The 15,451-nt window shown below is 34.0% G+C and overlaps 1 protein-coding gene across 1 annotated transcript in view; it reads left to right on the top strand.

The window, feature by feature from the left end:
• Positions 1-15,228, top strand: part of AKIRIN2 (akirin 2) — a 30,787-nt gene extending 15,559 nt beyond the window's left edge. Inside the window, exons 2-5 of the mRNA XM_044676372.1 lie at positions 5,657-5,800; positions 13,544-13,693; positions 14,282-14,353; positions 14,530-15,228. Of these exons, the coding sequence (XP_044532307.1) occupies positions 5,657-5,800; positions 13,544-13,693; positions 14,282-14,353; positions 14,530-14,540 (377 nt within the window). The 3' untranslated portion in view covers positions 14,541-15,228. The remainder of the gene's footprint in view (positions 1-5,656; positions 5,801-13,543; positions 13,694-14,281; positions 14,354-14,529) is intronic.
• The last annotated feature ends 223 nt before the right edge of the window (positions 15,229-15,451 follow it).

Genomic DNA, 15,451 nt, shown 5'->3' with positions numbered 1-15,451 from the left:
TTCCTTCCTTCCTTCCTTTCTTTCTCTCTCTCTCTCTCTCTCTCTCTCTCTCTCTCTCTCTCTCTCTCTCTCTTTCTCTTTCTTTCTTTTGCCAGTTTTGCTGGGTATGAGGCAAGATGGACTTTAGTTTACATTTTTTTTATTTGTGATTTGAAGCCTTTTTAAAGAATAGTTGGGTCATTTTTTATTTCTCATAAACTTTAATGGTGATAAAAGCAATGTGAGTAAGGTATCATTAGAATTGAGACAGTGGAAAAAAGGTTTTTTAGCCTATTTCTTCTCAGAATTTATCATATCCATTCCAAGGCAAAAGGGCAGTAAGGGCTTAGACATTAGGGGTTAAGCAACTTACCTGGGGGTCACACAGATAGGAAGTATCTGAGGCTAAATTTGACACAGGTCCTCCAGTCCCCGGGCCTGGTTTTCTTATCCACTGTGCTACCTAGTGGCCCCTGTAGCAATCTCTTAAAAATTATTCTCAGAGTAGGAAGATTGAACTTAGGCTCAGAATATATGATTTAATGTTAGGAAAACTGTTAGTATAAATGTTATTAGTTATAATATCAATTATACTAATAGGAATAGAAAAAGCCTTCAGCAAAATTATAGTTATCTAAAGCCAAGCATTAACATTTATAACAAAGAAATGTTTACTTCCATAATAAAATAATAAAGGATGCCTGCTGTCTCCTTTGATATAAATAAAAAATGTCAAACTGTATCAAGAAGACAAGAAAAAGAAATTAAAGGAATATATAATAGGAAAAGAAAAGGTAGTGTTTTTATATTTGAAGTAAAACATAAGGGTCAGCTTCGAAAACCCTAACGAATCAACAAAAAAAACCTCAGCATATAAAATAAATTTGTAGAAATCACTATTTCTTATTAATAACAAGATTCAGGAGGAAAAGAAACCCCTTTTAAAGTAAAAAAGATATTAACTAGGAACAGCTTGTGGTGGATCAGCAGATAGAGAAGCACCAAGCCTGGAAACAGGAGGACCTGATTTCAGATTTGACCTCAGACACTTTGTAGCTATGTGACCCTGGGCAAGTCAATTAACCCCAATTTCCTAGCCCTTATCCACTCTCTTGCCTTGGAACCAATACTTAGTATTGATTCTAAGATGGAAAGTAAGGGTTTTTTAGAAAAGAATATTAGTGTCAGAGGTTTGAAATGAGGATGTAAAAAACAGATTTTAAAGGGTTGAGATAGTGGGGAAAGCTGGAAGAATAAGAGTAATCTGAGAAGAATTTTAAGGACCTAAGACATTGGAGGTAAGATAGTTTGAGGGCAATAGATATTAAAAGTATGACTGCCCAGGAGTTTGGCCAAAGTCATGTGGAAAAAGGTATATTAGGGATTTTGAGATTTATGGCTCAGGAGACCAAGTTATCTGAAGGTCCATTAGCATGAAAATTGAAGTCTTGAGGATGAAGGTTGGGTTGAGGAAGATTTATGAACATGGTATGCTGAATTCTTTGAAGGGAGAAGTCCAAAGGTTAAGGCAAAAATATATAGGATGATGGTTAATATAGAGTGAACTTAGGAGGGGAGGGTCTTGCATATTCCTTCTGACACATGTAGGGTGGTATGATATGAGTAGGAATGAGAGGTCAGCACTATAGAGAATAGCAGGTTGCAAGTGTTTACTTGAGCAGTGGTTCCCAAAATATGGCCCTTGTACTCCCTGAAACCTTTTCAAGGGGTCTCTGAGGTCAAGACTACTATTTTCATAATACTAAGATGTAATTTAAAATATTACTCCCTTCTCCAACTTGTATATCTGTCAGACTAGATTTTCTTCATATGCTTCAACTAAAATAACATTGTAACAGATGGCATGCAGAAACAGATATGAGAATCTAGCTGTCTGTTAAATCAGACATAAAAGAGATTTACAAAAATATGTAAAACAATGCTACTGTTAAAGTTTTTTTGTTTTGGAAGTTTTCATAAAAAAACTTAGCATATAATTTTTAATTTTCAATTAGGTGTAAATTTCTATTGTTATAACCCACTTATATACACAAAAGCTCTTTGTGGGGGGGGAGTCTTCAATATTTAAAAACATATGGATAGAGACCAAAAAAATTTGAAAACCTTTGTTTAAGAGAAAATGAGATTTCAATTGTAAATTGTAAAATATCTGAAATTGGAAGAAGTATAAGAAGGAATAAGACAAATAGGGGAGTTGGTTATTAGCCAAGATTGGACTTTGAAAACAGAGCTAGATAATCGTGTGGGGGTGCAGTACAAGGAAGAGAGCATTTTTCTTCCGTACTTATTTTTTCATAGAATCATTCAGTTGGACTTTCCAAAGGTAGGAGACTTATTAGTGACAGGAAGAAGACATATGGTGCAAAAGGGAGAAAAAGAATGAGTAAAAGAAGGTAAGAAATAGTTTTGACAGAAGAAACATGGGACCTGGTTGTTATTTTCTTAGTTGCTTTTGACCATGTTATTTTATAGTTTGAGATACACCTGATTTCACATTGAGTATTTTTGTCAGACCACTCAAATTTTTTTGTTCTGAAAAGTCATTATACTTTTTCCTTTCTCATTCATTAGTTTAATAACATCAACTGCAATGTTCCAAGGAATTCTGCTTTTATAGTAGCTGCTTTAAGCAAACTTGATAGGAGAGAATGAAACATGAATTGAAGGCATTTATTTTACAAACTGATTACTTGAACACCAGAAGTTCTTAACCCCACATCTAAGAACTTGTTTGATAATGATGATGAAAAGAGCATTTTATATAGAGCTTTAAGGTTTTCAAAGTGTTTTACATGTTTATGTTATCCTTACAACAATCCTGGGAAGTAGGTGTTGTTAACTCCAGTTTTCAGATAAGGAAGCTGATGCAGACAGAGTTTAATAATTCAACTTGGTAAGAAGTAGTACTAGTTAATAGATCTGTCAGGAATATTAAATATGATCTTCTAAGACTAGAAGTCAAAATGTTGTTAAAGTGTATTAGCAAAAAAACTTTTGGTCAAGTATTGTTCCTCACTTAATTAGAAGGATGCCTTGGATTTATTTAATATTAAACTGAATTACATAATTTGACAGGAGAACTAACAGAGGGTTATTATGTAATTTATATGTTCATGGTGGTTTGCCTAACGTGATTTGTTCAGAATTATCACTAGAAATATAGTCCATTTTTGTGGGCTTAGCCTGAAAGTTTTAGGATTAGAATTGAAATATACAAATAACATCAAAGAAGCTTTGACCTTTCTCTTTTTCTCTAAGTGTGGCTAAACACAATATCTACTAGTAATACTAGTGATTTTGGTATTTTCACTTGGGCCATAATTACTGATTTATTTGAAAGTGATCTAACTAGCTGTAAACAACTACTGTGTTATAACATGCAAAATATTGTTGCATATTTTAAATTAGGCATAGAGACAAATTTAACATGACATTCTAATTGCCTTTAGAAGCATAAGCTGTGGATAATTTTTCCTTTGCTGAACATTAAGAATCTAAAAATGATTCTCTGAAAATTTAACATGTCATTACTATATTGTATTACCTCAGAAGGGAGGAAAACCTAAAAAAAGAAATTCAGTGCTGTTACTTTTGGGTTTTTTGTTGTTACAGAGCTTATTTGGACTAATTATGTATATAAATCATATAATTCCAGCACTAGAACATTTCAAAGTATAACTGAAGAAGCAAGAAGCAATACGATATCTGGGAATCTTTTTTTAATTCAGTAAATGTTTGAATTGATCAACAGAATTGGTGTTACAGGACACCAGAACAAAACCATAAATTTGATTTGCAGTGCAGTATTTCTTTGCTTTTGAAGTCTTGCTTCAGGACCAGATAAATTTGCATTTGTAAAACAAATGAAAGATGAGAATACTAAAGAAATTGCTTTCTTGTAACCTAAGAGAGAGAGAAGAGACAAGCAAAAGTAACAAGGGCTGTGAACAGGCTGGTTCTAGATAGTTTGATAAATTTTTCATTAATTTGAATTGTGCATGTCCATGAGGTGAATTCAAAGTCATTTAATTTAAACAGGTTTTCATTGAGCATCTGCATGGTACTGGGCATGGGGGATATAATGACCCAAACAGTTCCAGCCCTCAAGGAATTTAAACTCTTTTTAGACTAAAGGATGTTTTCAAATCCATAAAATAAGACATATAAGATTACCAAGGAAACCAAATGTATCACTAGTCCCAAAATATTTAAAGAAAAAAAAAGACCACTTTATAGGTTCCATATTAAGAAACCTCTGCTTTAGTGGGAAGATTAGGAATGGCTTTTCTTTTGGAGATGCACCCATTATCCCAGGAGAAAATGCATCCACAGAGATGTAGATTAAACACCAAATTTGGGAAATAGTAAGTAGTCCAGTTTGTTTAGAACATATTCCATAAAGGAAGTGTGGTAATGTGAATAAGGCAGGAGAGGTAGAATGGATAAAGATTTTGATGTTAAATGGCAAGCTGAGGAGTTTTTGTTTGGTTTTTAATTCGGAGGCCCTAGAGGATCTATTAATAATTTTGAACTAAAATAGTGGTTGGACCTTTGATTTATAGGAAATATAAATGGATAATTTGGATGGAGTTGAAGGAGAGATGGGATACCAGTTAGGAGATCGGCTGTGTGAGTTGGAGAGATGAAGGCATATTTGGGAACTGATTGGCTATTGGGGTAGAGAATTGAGGAAGAATGGAGAGTTGAGGATGACTCCCAAGTTTTGATAGGAAGCATAAGTGGCGTCCTAAATAAAAATAAAGGAGGATAGGAAGAGAGGGAAGGTTGGGGAAAGGGGGAGATGAGTTCTGGTTTCAGTGTGAATAACTCAATACAAATTTGTTGTTCTGTGTAAGATTGATTTCAGAAATGTCGTATGTTAAAATGCTTTAACAGAGATTATTATTAAGAATGATTTTTAGGACCTGAAGAAATCTTTCTAGCACTGATATTTAGCATTGAGGTGCCCAGGGAAGTGGAATGGCTTGCCCAAAGTCACACAATTAGTTAAAGGCAGAGCTTAGACTAAAAGTAACATTTCTTAACCTCCCTTTCTGATCTTCTAAACTAGTGGTTCTCAAACTTCTTTATCTCAGGTCCCCTTTACACTTGAAGATCCTCCAAAAAACTTCTGTTTATGTGGGTTATATCTCTATAACATTAGAAACTTTAACATTAGTGTTACTGTGAAAATAGTTTGACCTTGTTCTCCTCATTTTAGGATGAGGAAACTGAGGCTAAGTGATTTGCCCCAGGGTCACACAGCTTAGTAAGTATCTGAAGATGTGGCTTTGAACTCAGGTCTTCTTGACTCTAGGTCCAATACTCTGACCACTGTGCCATTTAGTCAGGTTCCAATTTTTCATAGGGAAGAGACTGAGGCCCAGAGACATTACAAATTATTTAAAATTACTCAAGGTTAAGTTTTGTGGTAAGAAACTGGAAGTGGAAGTGTATCAACATAGATAGTATATGCAGAGTATTTGTTCTGTATGTTGCTAGCTAAACCAATTGTCAATAATTTTGAAAATACCTTTATTAAAAGTAGTGTTTAGAAGAATGATTGATATTGAGGAGATCTGACTTATTAGAAACCTAATCAAAATGTTTTTGTGTGCTTCTTAATTTTTTAACCTTGTAAAATATTTTATTTTAGAACAAATTCTGTACAACATAAAACAAGAATATAAACGTATGCAGAAGAGAAGACATTTAGAAACTAGCTTCCAACAGACAGATCCTTGCTGTTCTTCTGATTCACAACCACATGCATTTCTTCTCAATGGACCAGCTTCTCCAGGTAAGTATAGCAAAAACTTGATTTTCTTAACCAAAGAGAGGATGGTAGGGTTTCCCTCACCCCGAACTGAAAAATCTCTGAGGTATGGCTTCTCATTTCTGTTTTGCTGATTAGCCACTTCTTAAGGCATCATTGGCAAAAGTACTTTCTTCTGATAGAGATATTTAATAATGTTACAGCCTAATTTGCAAAGTTATTAACTTTTCTTCCCAAAGAATCCCAGAGACAGATGTTTGGTGACTATGAGATGTTGTAGAAATAGTTTCTTGTAATGGATATAGGATTATAAAATTGGTTAGTCTGGTTTGGATGATTGGTAAAAATGTTTTCTACTTGCATAGCTTCATCTTGGTGTGGTTTAGGAATAAAATGTAGGTATGAGGAAAAGTCATTTTTGTCTGATTTTTAGAAGTTTTGTATGGGGGGAGGGTTAAGCCTTTTTTAGTATCAGTTCTAAGTAAGAAGAGTGGCAAGGGTCTAGGCCATCCGGTTGAGTGACTTGCCTGGAGTCACACAGCTAGGAAAGTGTCTTGAGACCAGATTTGAAATCTAATTGATTTAAAAAGAATTTTTTCCCCCAATTTTAAAAACTGGTTAGATGTGGTTACAGTGAACTTCTGAGGATATTTGGTACAGTATTAATTTTTTTTTTTAGTAATGAATAAATTGGTTTTTTTTAACCATATGAGCAAAGAAATAACTGAGGCATTTGTTTCTCTGAAGTGAGCATTGACAATGCCTTAGAAATAGGGAGGATAGTTAGGAACTGGACCTATAAAGAATTTCATTGATTCAGAGAATTCCTGGATGAGGATTTGTATACCTCTGCAACTTGGTGCCTTAGAGAAAGTTGCTTAGTGAGCCATGAAGCCCAGTATGTGTCAAGAATTAGGACTTGGATCCAAGTTTTCCTGCAACCAAATCCAGCACTCTGCACTGCACTATACTGACTGAAGAATACTTTTATCAGTAAATTATAAAGTGAAATGCTCAATAAAGTAGCACTAGATAGATTCCAATAGTGAATCTATAATGTGAGAAGAAATGGCCTACATAGAACAATATCTCACAAAGGTGGTATCATTATTATGGGAATTAATATAACATTTATCAGCCACTTTTGTTAGGGTACTATAAAGGAATAACAAAAGATAAGAACACTGAAGAGTCCCAATTCCCACAGAGCTTAGTCTAGGAAGGCTCTTAATCTGGAGTCAAATTCTTTATACTTTTATAATTCAGGGAAATAGATAATGTATTTTAAATATTTTTCCATTTAAAATTTTTTTGAGTGGGTAGTTCTTTTTTTTTTAAATAATTTTTTCTCAAATTACATGTAAAAACAATTTTTAACATTCATTTAAAATTTTTTGAGTTCTAAATTTTCTCCTTCTGTCTCCCCTTCCCCCAGATGGTAGACAATCTGATATAGATTTTACATGTGCCATCTAAAACATCTTTCCATGTTAGTCATTTTGTAGACACCTAATCTTAAAAAAAAAGTGAGTGAATGAGAGTTTTAATTAAGCACTTGTTATTTATCAGACAAATATAAATCCTAAATATAAAGAAATAACACTGATGACTATTGATACCAAAATTTTAAATCTGGACAAAAAGATTACTTCAATATATTCTCTTCTTCTTCCTCTCCCCCTTCCCCCCCCCCAATCTTTCACTGTGATCAAGTTTCAGTAAGTGGGTGGTTCTTATTTACTTTTAAAGCAAAGTATTATTTTTTGCTCCAAATTTTCTTTGTTTCCTCCCTCAGCCCATGAGAAGGCAAAAAAAAAAAACAAAAAAAAACACCATTACAGATAAGGAGTCATAGTCAGGGAAGTGGGGGAGGGCAGGAGGAGAGAACCAGTAAAAGAAAAGAGAAAATGAGCTCTTGAGTGCATCAGTTCTTTATCTGAAGACAGCAGATGGCATTTTTCATCACGAATCCTTTGGAACAGTAGTAGACCATTATTTTGATCAGTTATTAAGTCTTTCACATCTGATTATCTTTACAGTTTTTGCATATTGTATAGATTGTTCTCCTGGTTCTGCTCATTTTGGTTTTTATCAGTCCATACTGATCTTCCAGGTTTTTTGGAAACTGTCCCCTTTTATTTCTTTTCCAGCATAATAGTATTACATATTATATATGTATATTTATATGTGCATATAATGTGATCTCTACACAGACATACAGAGACAGACAGACACACACACATATTGCTATACCATACTTTGTTTAGCCATTCTCCAGTTTATGGGCATCCTCTCAATTTCTAATTCGTTGCCACTACAAAAAGAGTTACCATAAATATTTTTGTATGAATCCTTTTCCTTTTTCTTAGATTTTTATGGTAGAGCCTTAATTGTTTTAACAGTTCTACTAATAGTGCATTAGTGTACTTGTTTTTCCATATCTCCTCTGGCATTTGTCATTTTACCCCAACCAATTTTGATGTGAAACACAATATACTTCGGAGCTGTTTTAAATTTGTATTTCTCTGATTTTGAGCATTTTTTCATATAGCTACTGATAGTTTTTATTTCTTCTAAAAACTGCTTATTCACATGCTTTGGCTATTTATCTTTTGGGCAGTGGCTTTTATTGTTTTAGATTTGACTCAGTTCTATATGTTTATTTTAGAAATTCAAACTGTCAGGGTAACTTGCTATAAATATAGATTCCCCTCCCCCTCAGTTTCCTGCTTTTCTTATGATTTTATCTGTATCAATTTTGTTTGTGCAGAAAGCTTTTAAATTTTTTTATAATCAAGATGATCATTTCACTTCCTGTGAACCTTTTCTGCGTCATTGATTGGCGTGAGCTCTTCATTCAAAATCTGATTTCTTGCCTGCTCTACCAATTTGCTTATTCTATAACATTTTATGTTTAAATCTTGTACCCATTTTGGGCTTAGCATGGAATATGGTGTGAGGTATTGATCTATGCCTAGTTTTTGCTAGATTGTTTACCAATTTTCACATCAGTTTTTGTAAAATAGTGAGTTAGTCATTATCTGACCCCTTTAGGGGTTTATCAAACTCCAGATTACTATGTTCATTTGCTTCTGTATGTTGTATACTTAATTTGTTCCATTGACCAACTGTTCTATTTCTTAAACCCAGTTCCATATTTTTTTTTTTAAATTTTAAACCCTTAACTTCTGTGTATTGACTTATAGGTGGAAGAATGGTAAGGGTAGGCAATGGGGATCAAGTGACTTGCCCAGGGTCACACAGCTGGGAAGTGTCTGAGGCCGGATTTGAACCTAGGACCTCTCGTCTCTAGGCCTGGCTCTCAATCCACTGAGCTACCCAGCTGCCCCCTCCATATTCTTTTGATGAATGGTACTGCCATGCCATCCCATCCCATGCCTTCCTTTTTTTCATTTTTCATTGATTCCCTTGATATTTTTGGCCTTTAGTTTTTCCAGATGAATTTTTTTTCTAGCTCTCTAAACTTTGGTAGTTTGGAATAGCACTGAATAAGTAAATTAACTTAAAAGTATTGTCATTTTTTATTAGTGGTAGCTAGATGGCACAGTGAATAGAGTGCTGGGCTTGGAATCAGTAAGATTTAGCTTCTTGAGTTCAAATCTGGCCTCAGATAACTTTACTAGCTATATGATCCTGGGCAAATCACTTAAGTGTTTGCCTCAGTTCCTTTATCTGTAAAATGAACTGGAGGAGTTTGAAATGGCAGAACACTTTCAATATCTTTGGCCAGAAAATCCCAAATGAGACCATGAAGAGTTGGACATGACTTGAAATAACTGAAAATCCTTTTTTATTTTGTTTATTATGTATTATTTATTATAGTATTCATATTTCTTCATTTGGTCAGATCCACCTTAATACATGTGGAAAGTATTTTGTAATTGAGTTCATATAGTTCTTGTCTATTTCTTCCTGATTTTTTTGTTGGTAGTATACATTGCTGATGATTTGTATGGGTTTATTTCATATCTACAACTTCACTGAAGGTGTTAGTTTTTTTAGTTGACTCAACCTCTATTATATCATCTGCAAAAAGTGAGTTTTGTTTCCTTGTTGTTATGCTTATTCCTTCAATTGCATTCTCTTCTTGCTATATAGCTAGAATTTCTATTAATTACAATGGAATAATAAATGATAATGGAATTCTTACTCTGGTCTTATTGGAAAGGATTCTAGTTTATCCTCCTTTATGATGTTTGCTCCTGGTTTTATAGATGACTTATCATTTTCTGTGAGAAAGCAGAAACTAGAAAGAGTTTTTTATTTTTTTCCCAAAAAGTGATTTCTGCATCTATTCAAATAATCATGGAAGTTTTGCTGTTTTTTTTTATTGATAAGGGTCAGTTATTTTTATAATTTTCCTAATACTGAACCAGCTCTGCATTCTTGGTATAAAAACAGCCATATTATTATAAAATCTTTGTGAAATATTATTGAAATCTCTTGCTAGTTCTGTGTTTTGATTCTCCCTGGTTTTAGGTATGAAGACCATTTTCATGTCATAGAAGGAATTCAAATAGGAGTCATTTACCTATTTTTCAAATAGTTTATATAATATTGGAATTGCCCGTTTTTTTAACTACTTGGAAGAATTTGCTTATAAATCCATTTGACCGTAGATCCCCCCCCCTTAGGGAACTCATTTATGACTTTCCATTTCTTTTTCTTAAGGTGGATTTATTTAAGTATTCTATTTCCTGTTTTGTTGAATTGAGCAATTTGTATTTTTAAAAATATTCATCCATTTAATTTTAGATTGCCAGTTTGATTAGCATTTAGTTGGGCAAAATAGTTCCTAATTATTGCTTTTATTTCCTCTTCATTGATTGTGAATTCCCTTGTTCAGTTTCAGTACTGGTAATTTTGATTTTCTCCTTTGCTTATTTCAAATCAAATTATCAAGTGATTTATTTATTTTAAAAACAGCTAGTTTTATTCCTCATTTTAGCTTTTAATTTTGTTTCTCCTTTGATTTTCAGGATTTTTATTTTGGTATTTAATTTGATGTTTTTCTGGATTTTTTAGTTGCTGTTGATCTTTTCTTTCACTCTTTTATTTATATAAATGTTTAAACATAGAAGTTTTCTCCCAAGTACTGCTTTGGTTGCATGTCACAAATTTTGTTGTCTCATTGTTGCCATTGTCTTTAATCAGATTATTGATTCTATTTGTTTTTTGATCCACTCATTCTTTAGGATTAGGTTAGTTTCCACTTAATTTTTTTAGAGAGTGCTTCAAAGGCCTATTATTGAATGCAATTTTTATTGCATTGTGATCAGAAAAAAGATATATTTGATATTCTGCTTTTCTTTATGAAGTTTATTTCCATATATATATATAAAGGTGTCACATGCAGCTGAAAAAAGGATATATTCCTTTCTGTTCTCTATTTTCAGTATCCTAGAGATTGCTTGTTAGATTTATTCTCCTTCAAGAATTTGAATATTATGCAGTTTGTTGCATATGTGTTGAATTGTTATTCATTATTTATGGTAGCATTTAGCAAAATAGTTGTGTTTAGCTTTTTAAACTAGATCTATTTTTGTCTTTCCTTTGTCTAAGAAAGTGGATTGCTGAAACATAACAGATTTTGTTTTAGTCTCATATTTTTCCTTTGTGTGTTTCTTTGTTTCAAGTGTACTTCTTGTAAACCATATATTGTGGGATTTTGGTTTCTAATCCATTTTGCTATATTCCATTTTATGGGCTAGTTCATGCATTCACACTTATGATTGCTAACTGTATTTTTCCCTCTGGGCTATTTTCTTATACTTATCCTTTTCTTACAAATTAGTTTTGCTCCTGACCATGGGCTTAATTTCCCTCCCTATTCCCCCACTCCCACCCCCACTTTTTCTTAACCCCTTTCTGGCCTACTTGTTGGGTAAGATGAACTTCTTTACCCAAATGTGTATATGTTTATTTTTTCCTCATTGAACCAAGTCAAAAGTGAGGTTCAAGTTGACCACTTCCCCCTCCTAATCCTCCATCATATAAACTCTTCCTTTCATAAACCATTAATGTGAGCTAATTTCCCCTGTTTTTCCTCCCCAAATCCCTACCTTCTTTCTTGGTATCAATTCTAGGTCAGAAGAGTAGCAAGGCTAGGCAATTGGGGTTAAGTGACTTGTCCAGTATCACACAGCTAGGAAGAGTGTCTCGAGGCCAGATTTGATTAAAAAATGTAAACAGTTCTATTTAATCATCTTTGAAAAGTTGAAAATATTTGAAAATGTTTCATCAGATGTCCATTTTTTCCCCCCATAGTAGAATTATACTCAGTTCTGGATAAATTATTCTTGGCTATTATTCTAGCTCTTTTGCCTTCTAGATATTGTATTTCAAGTTCCTAGTTTCTGTATGGTACATAATTTTAAATGTTAAATGTTGTATAATCCTTGATTCATATTTGAATATTTTTTTTGCTACTTTGCTTCATGACCTGGGAGTTCTGGATTTTGGCTACCATTATTCTTTGGAACTTCATTTGGGGTTTCTTTCAGGTGGTTACTAGTGTATTCTTTGGATTTCTACTTTAAAACTCTGGTTCTTACATCTGAGTGGTTTTCCTATATAATTTCTTGAAATATATCTAGGCTGGTGTTTCCAGGCTTGGTGTTCAATCTTGGCCCTCTTGTCCCTGAGCACTGGAAAATGGTCCTTACTATTATAGTTCTGCTATACTTTTGGCTAGCTGCAGTCTCAGTGTCTGCAGAACTCTTTGTCTATCTTCCTAAGCTGCCTGGGGCATGAAAAGTGACTCATAGCATCTTTTTCATGGCTTTCTCAATCAGAATTTGTCCAACACGTTTTCTCGGTTTTATTGGAAGTGAGCGGGATGAAAATGCTGGCTCTCATTTTCTCCTTTCTTCCATCCTGACTCCACCTGAAGTTACTTTTTAAAATATAAAATTGCTTTGAGAGGGATAAGCTATAAGTTTGGTTTTTACCTGTATTCAAATGATATTGGATAGATGAGATCTACTCTGTAGCCTCTTCTTTCCTAGGACGTTTGTATTAATGGTGCCAAAATGTGTCCTAGTTAACATTTTAGTTCCTTACTAAAACCGACATATGCTGAAATTTTCTCACTTGCCAATTTATAATTGGGGGGGAGGGAGAGGAGAAGGACATCTCATTTTATAAAGAAGTGGACTATGTGAAGTAATTCCTAGTTAGTATATAGACCATGTTTTTTTTGCAACTCCAGGCATAAGTGGCCGATTGGTTGAGTCACACTAGCTAATTGACTTGACTAGTAAAAATATGCATATACATAAGCACTTTGTGTATGTTCTGCCAGGGCAGAGAAATTATTTTGTTATGAATCCATAAATTTCACCACAAAATCCTTGTACATGAATGAAGTTTTAGAAACCACCTTGTTTTTTTTTTGTCCCCCACTCTTCTCTCCCCACCCCCTTACCCCTTTGTTAACCAGTTTTGAAAATCATGCATTGATTATCCAATTTTTTTTTTTACTATCAATTCTTGGCAGTGTCTTTCTAAATATGTGATCTTATGATCTCCAAATAAAAAGTTGATAGTCATTATTTTGGTGTTTAGAAGGATCTAGAATTGGGTCTTTGGTAGCAAGGGGTGAGGCACACAAAAAACTCCAAACCAAAACTGGTTAACAACACAAGTGTAAATTGGCTCCTGGTTAGAACAGGGCCTTCCTGATTCTAAGATTGTAGTTGTGGTTGTGATTCTGAAGTGTATCTTTTTTTCTTCATACATTCATAGGCACTTCATCTGCAGCATCATCACCATTAAAAAAAGAACAGCCCTTATTTACACTAAGGCAGGTTGGGATGATCTGTGAACGTTTGCTGAAAGAACGTGAAGAGAAAGTTCGTGAAGAGTATGAAGAAATTTTGACCACAAAACTTGCAGGTATATCTACTTATTACATTTTTGCTCTAAATTCAGCTTCTGCTTTCCAGACTCTGGAGAGTACACAGGTGTTTTAGGAAAAACATAACATGCTAGGGAAATACACTTTCATTCTCAGGCACTTGAAATGTTAATACTGGCATTTTCTAAACAGCTTTTAGTTTAAGCACTTGGTGAGAAAGTTCTAAAAAGGGCATGAAAAAATGGGGCCAAAGTCAGAAACATTTGCTTTTTGGTTTTCATACAGTTTGGCTAATACAGTATTCATTTAGTAAATTGTCGTCATGTATTTAGACTATAATATCAATGGTCCTAGAAAACCTTAGGTTTTTACTAGTTTTAGGATTTCACAGATGAAATCTTAAGCTGAATGGGGTTGGGCTACTTGCCAACCCCATGTGGCTTTCTTATCTCCCTGTTAAATGCCCTTTCACAATGGCATGTCGTTTGTTACCTTTTGAGTTACATAAATTCAAATTTTGATATTTGACCAAAAAGAGGAAAGATGGGAAAGAATACATTGACCCAGGAAGGCTCACTTTGTAAATTACAGTAATTTGACATATTCACCTCTTAATCTGTTTATAGAACAGTATGATGCATTTGTGAAATTTACGCATGATCAGATAATGCGACGATATGGAGAACAGCCTGCTAGTTGTAAGTATTTAGATAATATAATTTAAAACACGTTTATAGGATATGATTTTTAATACTTAATAAATGTCTGAGTTGGGGTGGGGACCATGATTTGTTTGTTATAGATGCTAACTTTTGAAAATTTATCAATGTTCATGAGGAAAATCCTTCCATTAATTTTCTTCTTTTTTCCTCAGATGTTTCATGAATCACGTTTCCTGCATTTGTGGGCTGCCTGGTTCCCTGTTGAGTTGTTGCAAGTGGTCCCAGTTAAGACTTGCAGCAATGCCATATTTCTCCCCCTCCCCCTGTGAACACAGGTTATTTCAAGCTTTTGTCAGTGGCAACCACTCTTAGGCAGCAACTGGTTTTGGAGTGCTCCCTGATGTCAATACCACCTGGACGTGGACTGTTGCTACCTGTATTAATACCAGTGGCCTCATTTGCTGTATCATTACAATTTGGCTTCTTATGTTAATGATATGTTTGAAAAAAGATTAAAGCTGGTGTTCTAGAAAATGCCCTTCATTGGTTGTGTAAATAAAACTGTAGAATGATACTTCGGATTGAAGTTAGTGTGGTTTTAATAACTGTGCACTACAACCAAGCTGTAACCAGTCATTAATAACTTAGAATGTAATCCCAGGACAATTAAGCAAATAGCCCACAGTACTATCTGTGAAATAGTGAAGGAGAGCATTTTTCTGTATTCCAGGACTTGGGGTGGGGTGGGGTGGGTAAGAATGGGTTTATATGATTTCTTGTTTTTGTAGTTTTTATTTATTCTATCAGTCTTTAACAAAAATGTTTATTGCTGCATTTTTTTCAGTGTATCATTGTTTTACTGCCCTTGTAGTACTGGAATTTAGTTGGAAAAATAAAACATTTACTTCTAATCTGTTTGTTTTTAATGTGCAGATGGGCTTTGTGCAGTGTATGGATAAAATTAGTGTTTGAAATACAAGCAATTACCTAAGTGAAGGAACTGGAAGTTCTCAGAGAATGAAGTTTATCTCCTGTAATCAACGATTTAGTGTTACTGTTTAAAACTTGGCTGAGTTGTTTCTGGTCCTGAAGCAGTTTTTCACCTGATTGCAGTGGTAGGACTTGACTGGCACG

The sequence above is a fragment of the Gracilinanus agilis genome, chromosome 4 (assembly GCF_016433145.1).
Source record: "Gracilinanus agilis isolate LMUSP501 chromosome 4, AgileGrace, whole genome shotgun sequence".
Classification (NCBI taxonomy): Eukaryota; Metazoa; Chordata; class Mammalia; order Didelphimorphia; family Didelphidae; genus Gracilinanus; species Gracilinanus agilis.
This window is presented reverse-complemented; position numbering and strand designations above follow the sequence as displayed.